Genomic DNA, 19,172 nt, shown 5'->3' with positions numbered 1-19,172 from the left:
CTGATGGGTCTTGAATTTTCTGCTAGCAGTGTGCCATTCCAAGAATATTGGTAACTTCCAAGGGTTTGCTTCTCCTGTTTGATCCTTGGATTTTTTTTTGTATAGTGAATTCTAAATGGAATATGATCCATATATACCCCCTCCCCCCCACCCGCTTGCCAAAGTAATCCTTTATACAGTAGCTTACAGCACTGAATGAAGTATGAAGTGGCCTGCTGAATTATCAATAAAACTTGTGTGATTTATTATTTTCACTTTATGACATTAATATAGTAGTTAAAGACTGGGTATAGAACTCTAATCTGTTTTGCTTAAAGATCAATCTTAGATTTGCTTATGTACAGTGCTGCATTATTATGTACTGTATTATGTTTAAGATGTTTTAGTGTTGGGAAGTGTTTTATATGCATTGAAAGGTAAAATTTATACTAAATATGCTATACAATAAGATAAATATTTGCCTAACTGTCACTAAAGAAGAACTATTTGTAATTGTTCCAACTTAAATACAAATTCGAGTTAAAGACAGACCTAGGTGATGGAACTTGTATTTAACCTGTGGACTGCCTGTAACGTTTTGTGATTGAAAAAAAAACTGGTGTAATTTCATTGCACATGAACTCTGTGTGAGCCCAGTTTAACTGAAAAATTCGAGCCAGTTTTCAATGATATAAGCTTCCTTTGTATTTTAGCAATCCATGTTTTCGAATGCAAAGCAACATCTGTATCCTGAAAATGCAAGCAATTGAAATTGTTGAAACACAATCCTACAGGAAATTTTGCATCAGATTTTGTTTTAAAAGTGCAAGACACTTTTAAAGGAGATTTCTACAATTCAGCATTCACTGTTTGTTGCCTTGGAAGAATGGGTCAGACGAGATCCAAAAATAATATCGCCTCACTTTCAACTTGTGCTTCTTGTGAATGTGGAATTTTAGATCTCCTTTGCAATTAATAATTGCCTTCCTTCAGAATACACATGTATAATTCATGAACTGCTTGACTTTTTCATCCTCAAGGGTTAAAGCTGTTCCAGACACTTTTAAAGCTTAGCTAATTATTATATTTTTCAGTCTATAAATATATTTAAAACTTATAATTCTGGGCCATTCTGGATGAATAGAGAAACTTTCCTTTCTGATCACTATTTTCCTCTTCTGTTGCTGCTCTCTTTAGGATCTGTTTAAGGTACAACTATAGTTATTTCACAGTCTGGAATGTTATACTTTCTCTTGGATACTTGCTTAACAGAAGAACTAACATGAACCTCATTTGAACAGTGCACTTCAAACTCATGAATTAATTCCAGCTCAGAGGAAGCCAAATATCTCTTTGAGAGAGCAGATTGAAAAGGATTTGAATGATTGCATGGGATATTTTCTGAAATCCCAGCTGCAAGTATATGGAAAGATTTGAAGTGCAGCAGATGCTAACTTACTTTTTTAATTTGAAGATTATATTTGTAGCTCTGGTGGCTCATTCAGGCTCTCTCTATTTTTTTTGTACCAGCATGCTGTAGTTCAAGCAGAGACAGTGAGGTGTTCCACACCAGCACCATTCCTAGCAACATTCAAAAAAGCAACTTTTAGTTCTCCAGAAATTTTAGCATTCTGTGGATCATTTGTCTATTGACCATTTTTGTGACTTGTTCATAGAAAAGTATTCATTTACATCTCAATTATTTATTTTGTTTAAAGTGATTCTGAATTGTGATAGACACTGTATAAGCAGATATACAGCACTTAATGGCTTTTTTTGTTTCAGCATTGCTGAATTCTGAATTGTAGAATGGGAGATTGATTCTAAGATCATGCATTCCTCAGTCCTTTGTTTATTTCTATATTTCACCTCTGACCTGCTTAATCAAGTCCATGGCAGAGCTTGCACTTGTCATTTAGGATCTTATCCAATTTCCAATCATTCATTTGGGACTAAAAGTCCCAATGGATTAGACCCATTCAGTGTAATCTACCCTCTATGGAATATTTTCATTTGGAAATCTAATAATAAGGATTATCAACCCATCTAATTTTTGAAAATCCAAATAACTCTGCAAACCAGACACCTTAGAAACCAGGCCCACAGGGGAAAGAAAAACCATACTCCTCTCAGCCTGCTCACAGATATAGAACAAACTGTAGTGTAAGAAATACATGTTTATGTAGGGTCCTAATGGATTTCACTAAAAAGATCTCAAAGTTGAATGATGGTTTGTTGTGCAGTGGCTATTGAAGTATGGCAAATGTATAATAATTTCACAATCTGGACTAGTAGTAAAATTCCATTTTAAAATTTAAAACAAATATGTTTGCCATTATGGATTAGGAATATGGGACAGGTCCACAGTATTTAGACTTATGTGGTTGTTTTGGCAGTAAGTGGGGTGTCATAATTCTAGGTACCCACTCTTGCCTCCCCGTCATAAGAAGTTTGGTTAACAAAAGACATTTAAAATTTACATAACCATACATCAACTTCTTTTTATTCTTTAATTTCACTCCTTGTTCTACTTTTAGTCACTCACCAATGCTCGAAAAGGCAAAAATAGTTTTACCTGCCCTCATCAATTTGCCTTCTTTCCTTAAACTTCCATCAAATCATCCCGTTAACTTGTACTTCCTCTGGTGTACAACCTTAGTTTGTTTCAATGGTAAACCTACACTTATTCCTTTCCTAAGGATTAGTGTGAGGAGAAACTCACAGAACATGTGGTGTGCTCTAGGCAGGGGACTGGATAGCCGTGACATAATTTTTAAGTAGTTATATTCCAATCCTTTGGATTAAAAAAACTAATTCATAAATGTTATTCTCTGAAGTAGTTCATAATTTCCTTAATACTTTGTGATTGGATCCCTAATTTTCTTTGGATTCCCAATATTTATTACTTTTCAATATTCTTTTCATCTCCATAATCAAGACCTATCATTTTGCCTATATTCATACCCATTTGTTCAACATGTTAAATGTCTCTTGGTAGTGTAATGCTTCCATGTACGCTGTTTGGTGCAGCACCTTTTTTGGTGTCCCTACACACCATTCAAATGCTTTGTTGAAGTTGCAACAGAGAGCTTTGTGGGACTTGATAGTCACTCATTGTTAAATAAATGGATGTTTTCTGTCTCTTAATTCAGTTGTCTCTTCAGAAAGTTCACTCAAGTTCATTGCCTTGACTAAGAAGTCCTTGCTAATTTTCATTGTTCAGATCTTCTGTTATCTTTGAGAGTGCAATGATTGATCTATAATTTACAGAGTTGATTTACAATTACCTTGTTTTTCATACATTTTTTTTAGATAGCAGAGAGAGGACAATATTTCAAAAGAGGGAAATGTTTCTCAAATTGAGAAAATTTTGAATCACTAGAATTCCAATTATGAATAATCGTCTCACATTCTTGAATGATAAATCCAATTGCAAGATATAATTTTATCATTAATAATCTGGATTGGGTTCTGCTCGTGTCTCAGTAACTTACACCAAGAGCATATTAGTTCCAAAGATGGGAAGTTCTCTGATTCAATTCCAGATTTAAATTCTTGCTGAAGTTCATGTATGAATATAGATACATATTTGAATCATAGATGCCCATGAAACTAACCCTGTAAGGGAGTCAGGCTAAGGATGGTGGATGCTAGTTGCAGGCTTGGCAAGAGAGGAAAACATCTGTATGTAGTACTAAGGAATTATTGCTTTCTATAAAATTTAACCGATATGATTTTGAAAACTCAAAATGCACCTTAAGTACTTAGATTGAAATGTTGTTTTGAAATCAAGGCAGTGAAAGCTTAAAAAAAAAACGACTTTGTCTAAAGTAATCATTGATTTTCCAATGAAATTTTGGCATTACTCCCATATTTAATAAGTTTACCTCTGCACTCCAACCAATCCATAAACCGATATAGCATTGTACTTTCCTATAGCACAAGCTCCTTAGTCTTGGCCTGAGTAATGACTTAACAACCTTGTTTTCCTCAGCTTGGTGTTACTAGTATTTCTGAATATGATGCTGTTTTACAAGCTCTGGATGTTAGAGTATACAACGCAGAGTCTCACTTCTTGGCATGGGATCAGGCTTCAGGAGAGGTAATTGTTCCTTTGGTTTTTTTTTTAACGGAAGTAAAACCTATCTGAAAATGACAACTAAATAAATGGCTTATATAAAAATGTATTATTTAATAAATAGTAGAGTCTCAGAGGGTTTGTATGAGTAATTTATTTCAGTCGTTCAGCATTCTCACTGTGCGTGGGAAGAAGTTGTTTCTCAGCCTGGTGGCTGTGGCACTGATAGTCCTCTATCTCACTCCCAATGAAAGATGTTGCGCACAGGGTGGTAGGGGTCCTTGAAGATTTTGCGAGCCCTCTTCAAACATCATGTCGATGGGGAGTGGGAGACCCACTCTCTGCTGCTCTTATGCTCATGTGTATTGACCTCCAATCCAGTGCTCTACAGCAACCATATCACACGGTGATGGAGCTGGTCAGGATGCTCAGAGTTCCTTCAAAAAGTTGACAGGATGGTCGCCTGTAGCTTTGCCTGCTTCAGTCGTCTAAGGAAGTGCAGTCACTCCTGCCCCTTCTTGACAATGTATGTCCACGATAGGTCTCTTCTTAAGTGGACTCTGAGGACCTTGGTGCACTCTACTCTCTCCACCACCAAGCTATAATGTGTGGTGCAGGGTGGTGGTCCCTAGTCCTTCTGAAGTCCACAATCATCTCCTTTGTTTTGTCCATGTTGAGACTCACAAGGTTTTCCACCTCCTCTCTGTAGAGCGACTCATGCTGATGAGGCCAAGTACTGTTGTGTCATCTGCAAACTTGATGATTCTGTTGGAGCTGGATCTGGCAGGACAGTCGTGGGTCAGTAGCATGAACAGTAGTGGGCTGCACACACACTGCTGAGGTGCTCCAGTGCTCGATGTTCAGGTGCTGACGCAGACAGACTGTGGTCTTTCCGTTAGAAGGTCCAGAGTCCAGTTATAGAGAGGGGTGTTGCATCCCAGCAAGGACAGCTTCTCTACCGGCCTCTGTGAAATGATTGTATTAAACACTGAGCTGAAGTCAATGAACAGCAGCCTAGAATATGAGGCGTCATTCTCCAGGTGGGTCAGGATGGGGTGGAGGGACAAAGCTTTTGCGTCATTAGTGGGATGATTCTGTCTGTAGGTGAATTGAAATGGGTCCAAAGAGATGCACTATGATGTGTTCCCTCACTAGATTCTCTAAGCCAGGGGTGTCAAACTCAAATTCACGGAGGGCCAAAATTAAAAACTTGGACTAAGTCGAGGGCCGAACTAAATATTTATTGAAAATTTTCAACAACATCTGCATGTTTTCTCTTCTTTCAACATATGTAATGTTAAACTTTAGGATATAACTTTAGGAGGATAATGTTACAGGTCAAGAGTAGGTAGCTCAAGTTCACCATTTGCTTGACCTGAGGGAAACATATTTGGTCCCTGTGGAGATGTAGTCAACATTCACAGGCTGTGTCCATTTTGGCTTGCATCAGGACTCAGCATTTCCTGCTCACTCCTCAGGCTCTAGGCCTCTATTCACCCTCGACCCACCATCCCTCTACCTGACCAGTCCTTTACCCAACCTCTACTCACCCCTCACTCCACTCGCTCTGCCTCTACCCACCCCATCCTATACACGCCCCTCTACTGCCTCTCCCCTCAACCTGTTCCTCCCTCTACCCGTCTCTCACCCTCTAATCACCCCTCCCCTACTCGCCCTGCCCCTCCCCTTTTACCTCTTCCCTATCCACCCCTCCTTCTACTCATCCCTCCCTCTAACTGCCCCTCGCACCACCATAACTTCCCCTGCCCATTACTCCTCACCTACACCCTCTGCCCACCCCTGCTTACCCACCCACTCAGGCCCAGCGCGCTGCCGATCAGCCTTTGCGGACAGCCACCATCTCTCTCTTCACGTGCAGGGCCGAACCAGCCGTCCCTGGGGTCCGCGCGGGTGCAAGCGCTGAAGGCCGTGGCGACTGGGAGAAGTGCGCTCGCGCTGTGGAAGGGCCGTCCGTTGCCAGTCGCGCGGGGCTCGCGCTGCCCGGGGGCCGTGCGCAGCCTGCCATGCCCGTCGCGCCGACAGGAAATCACAGGCGCTCGCCCATCCGCCGCACCGCTCGACAGGTGGGAGAAGTGACTGGTTGTGCGGGGAGCCTTCCAACTGGCTTGCCGGCTGATGACGTCGACAGACTTCTCGTGTTACAATTTCTCGTGTTACAGTGGGGAAGGATGTGCAATGAAGGGGGAGGATGGTGGGGGTGACATTACCAAAAAACAGCATCGGCTCTCGCTGCAGGGCAGGCCACCTCTAATACATTTTTTAAATGATCTTGCGGGCCAAATATAATTATATCGCGGGCCAAATTTGGCCTGCGGGCCAGAGTTTGACATGTGTGCTCTAAGCATTTCATAATGATGGAGGTCAGTGCCACAGGGCAGCTGCGTGACGCTGATGTAGAGAATTTCTTTGTATTTTCATTGTAACTGAATCTTAAGGCCGACAGTAAAATGAATTGGTAAAAAGCAGAATAATTACAACTGGATAATTTCAATAACACACCAATAACCCATATGGATCATTTGATCTGTAGCAATGTTTCTGTTCCAGGCCAAACATGTTTGGCCTGGAAGTCAGCCTGAAGAAAACTGAGGTCCTCCATCAGCCAGCTCCCCACCATGACTACCAGCCCCCCCACATCTCCATCGGGCACACAAAACTCAAAACGGTCAACCAGTTTACCTATCTCGGCTGCACCATTTCATCAGATGCAAGGATCGACAATGAGATAGACAACAGACTCGCCAAGGCAAATAGCGCCTTTGGAAGACTACACAAAAGAGTCTGGAAAAACAACCAACTGAAATACCTCACAAAGATAAGCGTATACAGAGCCGTTGTCATACCCACACTCCTGTTCGGCTCCGAATCATGGGTCATCTACCGGCACCACCTACGGCTCCTAGAACGCTTCCACCAGCGTTGTCTCCGCTCCATCCTCAACATCCATTGGAGCGCTCACACCCCTAACGTCGAGGTACTCGAGATGGCAGAGGTCGACAGCATCGAGTCCACGCTGCTGAAGATCCAGCTGCGCTGGATGGGTCACGTCTCCAGAATGGAGGACCATCGCCTTCCCAAGATCGTATTATATGGCGAGCTCTCCACTGGCCACCGTGACAGAGGTGCACCAAAGAAAAGGTACAAGGACTGCCTAAAGAAATCTCTTGGTGCCTGCCACATTGACCACCGCCAGTGGGCTGATAACGCCTCAAACCGTGCATCTTGGCGCCTCACAGTTTGGCGGGCAGCAGCCTCCTTTGAAGAAGACCGCAGAGCCCACCTCACTGACAAAAGGCAAAGGAGGAAAAACCCAACACCCAACCCCAACCAACCAATTTTCCCTTGCAACCGCTGCAATCGTGTCTGCCTGTCCCGCATCGGACTGGTCAGCCACAAACGAGCCTGCAGCTGACGTGGACTTTTTTACCCCCTCCATAAATCTTCGTCCGCGAAGCCAAGCCAAAGAATGTTTCTGTTGCACAGAATTTCCCTTCCTTCTTCATCTCACTTATTCACTGAAACCATCACTAATTTTTCTCAATCGGTTGAGTTCTTCCAACATTTCTGATTTTGTTTCTCATTCCATAGAATCATCTGAGTTATTCCAGCATTATCTTATTTTATATCCAATTTTTTTCATCTGCAGTGCTTTTGATTTTCCTTGGGGGGGGGGGTTTAATAATGTTATGGGAACCAGTTAACTACTTCAACAACAAACAATTCTACTCCTTTTCCCTCTGCCCCATTTTTGTCTCCTTCAACACCCAAGCACCCCCCTACCCAGCTCCCAATCTAGTCTCCTCCCCTCTCCTCTCTAGTTCCATCAACTTCCACCCACATTTTCCCTACATTCTTCCCCTTCCACCTTCTCATTTTGGGTCATCTGGTCCCATCTGTGCTTCCCCAACAGGTCTCATTATACTACTTATGTCACCTTATCAGATTCCAGCACTGGCAGCCTTTGTCTTCTTATCTACTCATCTCCAATCTGATCCCTTTTACTCCTCTTCTTTCTCTGTTTGTCTGGCACCAGCTAATAAACTTCCCCTGTCCATCATCCTCCACCCTCCCTGATTCATCAATCTGCACTTTCCCCTGCCCAACCCCTCCCACTTTGTCTACATTATTGTACTCCCTCTCTGCACTCTCAGTTATTATGGTTGACATGTATGTCTTTATAAGAGATAGATTGTGGGGATTCAGTGTAAGCCACTTCACAAACAAAAGTAACAAGACATGTCTCATTTAAAATGCAAGAGCTTTGGCTGAAGCTGGACATTCAGGCACCAGTGATTTTGCAAAGACAATGGAACTGCTTTGGGAAAGAATTTCACAAAAGCAGGTGCAAATGGAAGATTCTGGGCTCAAATGCTGATAAAGATCTTTCAAGGATTGGATTTGGAGCCTTGGGAGGGTTTCTGGTTTTTACAAGTAGAGAGAGAGGAAAGAAAACAGGATTCTTCCCTTAGAGAGAGAGAAAAGTCAGTTCCATTTTGAAGACGGGTTGTGAGTTCTTGAGTTCAGCCTGTTGAAAACCCTTGTAGTCCTTACAAGAGGATCTGGCTGGCTTGAGTGTTTCTCGTGAAATAAGGGAAACAGTGACCTGTAGTGACCTGGAAGAAGAGGTTATCATTTGGAAAACCCAAGATGGGGCAAATTTCTTTGGTAAGACTGAAGTGACTGATTGGATGAAATCAGTTTGTGTGTGTCCAACGAGCAACAAATATCTCTCCGAAACCAACAAAAACCTTCCTGAGGGGTAACCATTTAACTTTAAGCACCAGAGCCTGGTGAAAATTCATAAATATTAAATTCTGTGCACAGTAAAAGAATTGCCTGAGACCAGTGAACCTGGAGTGAAAAGTGAATGATTAGACTATCAAAGCAAAGAACTTTCTTGAACATATACACATTGCATACACATCGTTTAGAATTAGAAGGGGGTTGAGGTAAGTTAATAGTAATAAGTTAAAATTTGATCCTGTTTTTTTTTGTTTAAAGAAAATTAAAAGTAATTTTTGTTTAAGTAACCATTTGTCTTGGTGAATTTCTATTGCTGCTGGGTTTTGGGGCCCTCTGGGCTCGTAACACAGTCTTTATCGAGGATTCCAACCCAAAACATAAACATTTTTTTTCAGTGAGTTCCTCCAGCAGATTCATGCATCTGCAGTCTCCTGTGTGACTCTATTTATCTATAGTTTCATAATTAACAGGCACTTAGACTCCAGGCATCAATTTAAAAAGGAAAACTCTGGGATGACAAATTTTATTGACTTGGTTGAGTTGGTAGGTAACAATACTGAGGAAAACAGTGACAACAAATTATTTTCAACAAGTGTAAGTGTGAAATTTATTTTGGTGAGAATGATAAGGAAATTGCATTATTATTATTTTTAGGTCAGAATCTAAAATAGGTAAAAAGTAAAAGGACCTGAGAGTACAAATATCTGTAAGGTCATACAGGAACAAACTTTATAGGGTGCCCAGAAGTTTCAAGGAAATATGCAGGAAAAGTTTTTTACTAGTATAGGTGCCTGGAATGGGCTGCCAGGGTAATAGTGTTTAAGTATCAAGCAGCAGTATTTTCATTTAAATTGGACATGATGTTTGGTGCAGACATTGTGGGCCAAAGGACTTGTTAATTTGCTCTGGTTCTCTGTTCTATGGTCTAATATTCACGACCTTTGCTATGAGGCAGTTTACTCTGAACTGCAAATTTCTTGGTTGAGTTAAACCAATAGTATCTTTAATCTATAAAGAGTATTGCATTACCATAAGTACATTGCCAGCACAATAATCAAACAGTTGATGAAATAAGAAAAAAAACACTAAGTTTGCATGTTTACTGTACATAACTAATGATTGTAGACAGTGGGCAGAAAGTACATGTATTCAGTTTAATTTCAGTGCTGTTATTTGGAAATGACCTTTTTTTTCCTACATAGTAGGACTGTAGGAACATGTTTTCTTTCCTTGTCTGCTTCTATTTGTCACCTGCCTGCCTCTGATTCTAAACTCCATTGCCCTGAGCTAGCTCCTTCTGTTTGTTATTGTTCACATTTCCTGGGTTTGCCCTATCACATCCCAACACCTGTCACATTCCTCCCCCCTCTTTTCCACCATCTTCCTCTCTCCTCTCAGTTTTGATACAGGCCTCGAGTGCCAACAATTCCTTTTCTCCCACTGATCCTGCTCAAGCCACTGAATTCTTCCAGCAGATTGTTCTTCACTCCAGATTCGAGGATCTGCAATCTCTTGTGTTTCTCAATCCATTTACAATTAGATTTTTCTAACAAATTAGACACTATGCAGTTCAATTTCTATGCTAATTCTTTTAATTTTTTTTAAGATTAAAACTTAATTAGTACTATTTATAATTTAAATCGGATCTGAGCCAATAGTATTTGGTCAACCCAATTAAATTGAATTGTTTATTGTCACCAATACTGACATACAGTGTAAACTGTTTTGCATGCCATTCAGGCTAGACAACTCATAAGAACAGCATGGTGTTTTGTTACTGTAAATCAGAGAGCCAGATAAAGTATTACAAAGACAAAGTGCAGGATACAGAAAAATGTGCAGTTAAAACAGTGCAAATGCATCATCTTTAACCAACAATCAACCCACTCAAGAGTCTGATAACAGCATCAAAGAAATTGTCCTTTAATCTGGATGTTTAAAAGTTTTTCTATTGATTATGTTTTCAAGCTCATATCTTCTGCCTGATGTAAGGACTCAGAAGGGAATGGGATTTCTGAAATAATTTATTATGAGACCATCTTCATGTGACAGCATCAGTTGTTTATTGCCTTGTGAGCTACAGCTTCTGCCACAATCCTGGCTTGCTATTTACCAAACTGGTCTTATTTTTTTCCTTCTCTTCTTTACAGCAAACTACCCCAGTCTCAAGTGGAGTGGGCCCAGTTATTAGAGTCACAACAGCGTTACCATGATACTGAACTACAGAAATGGAGAGATATTTTAAAATCATCAGTGGTGCTTCTAGATCAGGTGATTGCTCTCTCATTAACTAGTATAGTTACACAGCCAAGTCTATATTGCAGCTCTAACCATGAGCAAAACCAACCTGCTTTGAAGAGTTATTGGAGTATTCGTCCCTACTCTTATTGTTTGTTGCATTGAAAAGTCGATAATATTGAATCCAAGTGTTCTCCATGATGTATCCTGTTTACCTTCTATTAATTGACTACACAGCATAGGAATTGAGAAAAAACTGGTGGTCCTAATGAGTTTGGTTGTCACATCGGTCTGGGTTCAAAACATATAAATGCAGATTACTTCCTTCTGGGGAAGAAAACAACTTTTACATGTATGGTGCAGTTCACTCACATCTTTTCCAGATTTGCTTAATATAAATGTAGATCATCTACAACAAATTTTCATCAGTTTAAAAATACTTCAAATTTATTGGCTTTTTAAATGCCTCCTCTTAAAGAGATTAAATAATTTTGTGGGACAGAACAGAATTAAGATTGCTTTTCTCTGCATCTCAGCTAACTATAGCAAGTGTCTGCTTCTAATATTGTTCCTGAGGAATCACAGTATGCCACCTTTGATTGATTTACCTCAATAACAGACCAACCTGGTCCAAAGGTGACTCCCTAGCACCAATCGGGATTATTACATATAAGTGTCAAGACTTCCCAGCATTTGCACTTTTTCTCCTTCCCTTCCCCCATGCACCACCTTGCCCCTTCCCACCCAGACACTCAGATTGATAGAGCTGGTTATCAGAAAGATGAGGCAGCAAGAAATGGTTTCAGATGGCTTTCCCACGACAGGAACATTGAAAGAACAGTTTAGGGTGGGGTATCTGGAATGAGAACGCGTTTCATTTACTGACACTCTTCTCTTATAAGCACAACACTCATCAAGTTTAAGTGAAGTTATTTTTGGATCTCACTACTCCAGTATCTGATCCCATTCTGCATGAATGCAGCTATATATTGTGAAACACAGCAGCTGGACATCCTGAAGAAGCTTATACCACATCAATCTGGCTTTTACCAAATTAGCAGCTGTGACTGACAAGAGGATCTATGGGTCTGTGATTTGCAGTATGGTTCCAATAAGCTGTTTGGCAAAGATTATCAGTTAGAATCTTCATCTTAGATGCAAGAAATATTAATCTTTCCAGCTCCTGTTTTGAACATTTATTTGGCTTTTATTAATTATCCTCCTAACTAGATTTTTATATGACATTTTACCAAACACCAAATCTTCAGTAACTGCAGGGTGAAAATTAAACACAAAATCCTTATTAAGTTCAGGAAAGGAATATTTCCCCAATAAATATCCTGATTGTTGCAGTGTACTGGCATAGTTGGTTCAAAAATGTTATTAAAAAATACACAGACTACTGGAGGAATTTAGCCAGTCTTGCAGCATCCATGGGGGGTGGGGGGGGGGATTTCATTTTTCACTTCAAAAATTCTATTTTTTGTGCATGGTTTCACCCCTCATGAAAATCATTCTCTTTCATCTGTAATAGCTCTTTGTTAAAACTGCTCCTTTTTTGTCCACATCCAATGGGAGCAAACTGTGTTGTGATGCTTCCTTTTGTATTTGCCTTGTCTGTTAAAGGTGTGTGTCAACGACACAGAAATAGTATTCAGAGCTTTTGCTCACTTTGAAGCCATGGCCTTGTGCCAGGAAGAATTTGAGCTTCCTTTGCATGTAAAGCAAATGTAAGTTGAGTTGAACAGATAAATTATAGAATATCACCTCTTTTTTTGATTTGTATTACAGATGAGAAACTCGTTAATAACTCTACAAAAAGGCATTGGTTTGCGTGATTACAATTCAGAAACAGACACACATGATCGATTTCACTGATGGGCATTACCAAGGCCGAAGAGGGAATTGTGTGCAATATGTTATGTATAAATTACAAATATATATGTTACATATATATTATACATACATATATATATGTATATATAAAAGAAATGAAGAGACACTGGAACCACAAGCTGAGCTGGATCTGCAGGATTGCTGCCCAGTCAGCAAATTCACAATTGACAAAACTAAGATCCTGCACTGATTTTAAAACTGTAGCAAAATTATTGAGACATTGTGGGAAAATAGCAGCCACACTAATCTGCCCACACACTCCTGTTATAAATTCCAGAACGTTGTACTGTAGGTGTAACAGTTCACAGAAGCATGTAATAATCTCTCAGCTGTCTTTTTTATGGAAGATGTGTAACTGATGTACCATGTGACCTTTATTTAAAATAAGGTACTCATCAAACAGAGATAGGAGAAGGGTGAGGATCTTGAAGCTGTTACTGGTTAATTGTGCCTGCAGAAACATCAGATACAATGTATTTAATATTAACAAAATTAATCCAATATTTGATTCAGCTCAGAGTGATGGTTAAAGAAACTGTGAATATCTGTGTTGATAAAACTTGAATATTTTCTTTGTTACAAATGAAAAGTAACTGGAATCCTGATACAACTGACTTAGTTATTTATTATTGTTAAAAACAGTCTAAAACAATCTATCATAGGCAGGTCCAAGAAGAGATAGGGCAAAAGCATGTTTACCTTCTGTTACCCTCAAAGCAGCATGTCTAAGAATTGTAGATTGCTCACCTCAAACTTGCAGTGAACAGATGTGAAGCCTGATTATAAAGCATTCATAATGATATCAATTCATCAGAGAGGAATTTCTTAATTAGCACCTATTAACATACCGAGGCACCCACAAGGGAAGTGTGATACTGTCATATTTAACTTTTCGGAAATGTATAGCATGCCAGTCTAATTAATGTTAAATTTTGTGGTCATATGGTGGAAAATTGAAAAATTAAATAGCCCAGACTAAAAAATAAGATTTCAATTGTCCAACAAATGTTAATAAGCCACAGTTTAAGAAACGGAAAATATTAAAGAATTGTCTCAAAAGTCATTGTAGAAGTTGATTCAAGGATTTGACAAGATCTTATCAGATGCTATGAATTTTTTGAATATCCTCTCATTTGATGATATCTCTTACTTGAAAAGCAGATAAATTGTGCTGTGCACTTGCTAATCTAGGCAGATGCAATATTTAGTACCAAAATTCAAAGTTTTTAATCAGACCAGAGCAGAAATACAGGCAGTTGTAACTGGAAAAAGAGGTATGCTGAGTGATGGGATACTGGCAGAATTGATAAAAAAAACAAGAAAAAAATGGTAAAATCCAGTTAGCACTGAAGAAGTGCATGCTGGTACTTTAACCTTCAGTAGGTAAAATGCTTTAATCGTGCAAGAATAAAACAAAGTAGATTTCTAAATTAAATACGGCCTGTTAAAATACAATCTTTAAATCCGTGAAAAGTGGGGTTCATCTCTGAGCTGTTTGGGTTTGAACAAATAAAAAAATTAGCTGATATGGGAAAATAAATATTTAAATAGTTTTTTTATTTGTCTATCAGGACTAATGTTTGAACTGATCAAGTTGGAAGATATGGTGTAGGGTTAACAGATAGAGAATTGCCTCTTCATTTTGTTCGAAGATTTGATTATTCATTTATGACAATTTTAATGAAAATTCCTGAGCTGATTTATTTAAAATTGGTGGGACAAATTGGAGGGAGGTCAGGGAATTCTGACATTTTTAAACAAAATAATTTTGATGGATTTTTATGCTCCTCAGTGTGAAATTGGTGGCAAATTGGCCTACGTATTTTACGGGCAGCTGTATTACTCTCCAGCATTGTAGGCTGTTAGAAATACTTAATAATCAAATGAAAATTGAAATTTCGGAGACATCCAATACTTTGTGGTAAGAGACCTTTGCGATTTAGAATTGTTAAAAGTAACTGCAGTAACTAACCATATGAATGAATCTTGCCTAAGGTTGTTGCTATGTGGACAATGATAAGTGACCAATATCTACCCTTTTATTAGCGTGAGATGTAGTAAGATTTGATATCAAATATGAGGTGCTTTTAACGTGACTGATACAGCATTTTAAAAAGATAGCATTCTAAAATGAACAAAGCATTCTATTGGTCAGACAATTTTTGCTACCAATTAGAAATTAGTAATATTTAATCTGTTAAGATGAGGTGTGAATGGCTAGGCAGCTGACTTTGTATTAAATTATGTGGGAAGATGTGTCCAAGTGCACTATTTTCACCTAAAAACTGAATTTTTCTGTGCAATGGATTGTGTGGCTTGTTGAGTGTACTGAGAAAGGCACTGTCTGGTTGCCATGTCGATTTTAGATGGAAAATGCTAACAAATCGATTTCTAACTAAATGATGGCACCATATTTTCTTTAAACAGGTCATTGTTATTCAGTGCTCCATCATTTTTTTATTTTTTTTTTAAATTCTGCATTGTTTTTACACTCAACAAGAGCAGTGGAATTGTGTTGCATGCCACTGATCCGATTCAGTAGGTTCTATTTGTGACGTCAATCACTCCATATTTAGCATCATGTTGATGAGTACAGGCTATCCTTTTTGTGCTATAGTAGTAACTTATTTTGTAAAATTCTGGATTACACTTTTGTTGCCTATAATATTTAATTTCAATTTTTCAATTGATGTTATGAGATTCAAATGTAGTCAGAAAAATAGATTTGCACTGCAGAAGTAAAAAATGGATATCTTGATGCTGTCCAGCTGCTTAAGTTCATTTTAGTTTTATTTCTGTGCTTGGTATGGAATAGGACTCTGCCAGAATTGAGTTGAAACTTTTGTTTTAAATGAGCTAATGTCTATGTCTAGTTTTGTTCTGTGTGTTTTTATTATGTGTTACACCAAAAATCACTCAAGACAGATTTGTGTATAATGAAAGGGTCAGGATCTGAAGTTAGGATTACAAGTCTATGTTGGTTGTGAGTGTGCATGGAAAGGCAAATTTGCACAACATACATTCAAGGACTACTGGTTGGTAACCCATGAATCAAATTTCAGTTGGAGAGAGAACACTGTTGAATATTCTCATTAAATCCGAATGTTTATTTTGCTTGAAATATAGATGAGCCAATACTTTGCCTGGTGAGTCATCTGATTGAAATATCCTTAGCTTTCAATTTAAAAAAATGAAAACTCCCATTTGGAATCGTAAGGCTTTCACAACATATTTTAAAGAATTCAATAGAGGAAATAAAAATTCTGTTGGATTTTATGACGAGGGGTGGTTTTTATCTGTATATCATTTTATTTCTTGTTTTAATCTGGATTACAAGTAATAGTTTGGATGACATGGTTGAAGTTTTTTTTTAAAGAAAATTAGCACAATTTTACCATTATATAATCATTATGTTTTAATAGTGGTAAAAGTGCCATGCATGAAAATAACTTGTGACCAAAAGAATTGAGTTTCAAGCAAAGGTAGAAATGATGATGAATTTTAGTAAACTTTATTGAAATCATTTCGTAATCATATATGGTACTTTTGAAATGTTAGTGTATTAATGTTGCTTCAAACTAAAGTGCATTTGCAAAAGTGTTGTGCCCTATTGAACAAAATACAAATAATGTGTATGAATGTTCAGGGCCTACTTATACATATTTAAACACTTATTTGCTTTCTCTACGCTCAAGTTAATGGTCATGCACATTGGCCATCTTTTATTTCCTGCTTTCTATATTATTGTTAAACAAGATTGAACACAGCAACCATCAATCATTCCCAAACTCAGTATATTCTGAAATCAAGTTACAGGTAAAGGAAGTGCTATGTTTAATTGCAAAGGGAGCTGCTTAGTCACTGGTGCTTGAACATTAATGTGAGCCTATAAATTTGCTTCATAAACCTCCAGCATTGGAGGACAGGAAACACATGTTTATTGCAAGCTAGTAGTCATAGCCCATTGGTAGAGACCAAAAATTATATGCATATGCAATTAAAAGGTCTAATCCTTTCTTGAGGCCTCCACCACAGTACATTTGCCCTAAGGATAGCAGTGCTGGCACTGGCTACACTTTGGGGAAACTAGTTTTTACATGTCATAAAGGGGCCACACGTTAGACCACAAATGACATGTGGAAGGCTTCAAAATATACTTGTATTGGAACCAGCAAGAGTAGGATTGCTGCTTCTTATCCCATGTTTATAGATACTGCCAGTCATTGCTTTCCTATTCCCTTCAGTCTCTGCTACTTTCCTCCCCCAATCATCTCCTCTACATCCTACCTTAAAATGTGTTTTGTTGCTCACTTTCACCTCCCATTGCTTGTCTCTCCCCTTATTCTTCCATTCCAGTCATTGAATCATTTACATGAAGGCTGCTGCTTTTGATGTGGTGGTATAATAATCAATCTCTCATTAAAGCCAAATGTAAGTTCTGTCACAATGTAAGAAGATATCTGAGTAATCTTCAACCCTTCCCAGACTCCCACAGCCCACACTTGCCCAATGTGGGTACATCTGGACTTCTAGGCATTGGACCTTAAGAGTTGGAACCATTTTTCCTTGAGTAAACTGCAGTGACTTTATTGCACATCAATTAAATCTATAATTTAGGCACTATACTGTGATAATTCTCCCATTCATTGAGTGTTGCTCAAGGTAACAGCTGTATTACTGCATTTTCTTTTCCTTGAACTGAAAGTTAATATTGTATTGTTTCAGAAATAAAATAAACAGCTCATAAAATGTTAAATTTGGTTTACTGCTCTATTGTGTGTTGCAAAAAGTAGATTCATAACACAATGGAATTTGCTTTTCAAGTGTTTTATGGGCTGTATATTTTCAGAAATATATGAAAAGCATTTTTATTAAACTGATTGCAGTTTTATAAGGCATTGAACAATGATCATTTTATTGTATGCAAGATTTCAAATTGTGATTGCAGCAAGAATATAATTTAAAAGAGACAGGGTCTGCATCATCAGTTACTCATTGTATTTAAATAATGCAAAGAATCAGAAAAATATGGGTGAGCCCCGTGTTGTAGGTGGATAGCTGCCCATATCATCTTTTTCTACCATGCAAAGTCTCTTCATTGGCGCTTGTGTCTCGAAACACAAGTTGAAAAAAATTCTATTCATTGATTTCCTTTTTTCCCCACAAAAAATTCTGAGACAGCAAATTTTATTCTCTACGTCAAATTTTTGGGTAATGGTTTGTAAATACTGTAAGGGTGAATTTTCAGAAACTGACCGACCATATAATACAGGGGTTACCTGTGGTCATAGTTATGGGATTGGGATCTTCTAAGGTGACATGGCTTATGGAGAATTGGACAAATTAATATTTACTTAAACCATTGAGCCTGATGCTCAGTAACTCATTATGGTTCTCGATTCTATAATATTCCCAACTGAAGAAAATGCAGAGATTTTTATGTGGCTAACAGTGCAGTTAAAAAAAAATGTTATTGTAAATGTCCCAATTGTACAAACTGGCTTCTCTGCCCTATTGCTTTAATTTAAGTGCTCTCTAGAATGTAGAAGGAATGAACTGCTCTCAAAAGGAAATTTTCCCCTTTTATAATATGATCTTCCAATTCAATGGCGTGATGTTAACTGGCTGATTCTGTACTATAGTGTAATTTAGTTCATCTAAACATTGTGCCCAGTCCAGGCAGATCTTTTTTATTAAGGTGCATGTGGATCTGATGCTACCTAATGCTAGCCTGCAGGATATGCATCAGGTGAAGTAAGGTAAAATTGTATTGTTTGGCTTGACAACGCCTCAACATGATGTAGTAAATATCATAATGTGCATTCAAGAAAAAGGTACTTTTTAAAAAAAAAATGTTTCGATCTCCGTATATGACCTATGAACTTCGCGCTGTGCGCAGGTTTCATTTTAATAACCTTGCCTACTAGAGTTTAGATAATCATGAAAACCCACCTGCAAGTTCATGTAAAGTAGAATCAAACTATGAATAAAAAATGTTCGAAAAAATCTTTAATACTTTAGTCACCTCTTTTTTTGGGTGATGTTGAAGAATTACTTTTGGTTATGAAAGTATTTTTTTACTTATTTGTTAAGGTCTAAGAAAATGTGTTAGAAATGTACACAGCCATATACTTGGCCTACTTTCAGCTTTACTGTTTCTGTATATGGTTTTGAAGGGTGGGGGGGGGAGATGTACCAGTAGTTAAAGTAATGTTAC

At 38.3% G+C, this 19,172-nt stretch overlaps 1 protein-coding gene across 14 annotated transcripts in view; it reads left to right on the top strand.

The window, feature by feature from the left end:
• Window positions 1-18,968, top strand: part of gramd1ba (GRAM domain containing 1Ba) — a 575,647-nt gene extending 556,679 nt beyond the window's left edge. For all 14 annotated transcript variants that reach the window (XM_069894571.1, XM_069894564.1, XM_069894574.1 and 11 more), the window contains 3 exons: window positions 3,974-4,081; window positions 10,972-11,092; window positions 12,851-18,968. In XM_069894571.1, coding sequence (XP_069750672.1) covers window positions 3,974-4,081; window positions 10,972-11,092; window positions 12,851-12,937 — 316 coding nt within the window. In that variant the 3' untranslated portion in view covers window positions 12,938-18,968. The remainder of the gene's footprint in view (window positions 1-3,973; window positions 4,082-10,971; window positions 11,093-12,850) is intronic.
• The last annotated feature ends 204 nt before the right edge of the window (window positions 18,969-19,172 follow it).

The sequence above is a fragment of the Narcine bancroftii genome, chromosome 8 (assembly GCF_036971445.1).
Source record: "Narcine bancroftii isolate sNarBan1 chromosome 8, sNarBan1.hap1, whole genome shotgun sequence".
In the NCBI taxonomy this organism is placed as follows: domain Eukaryota; kingdom Metazoa; phylum Chordata; class Chondrichthyes; order Torpediniformes; family Narcinidae; genus Narcine; species Narcine bancroftii.
Note: the sequence above shows the minus strand (reverse complement) of the source record. Positions and strands in the feature narration are given on the sequence as shown.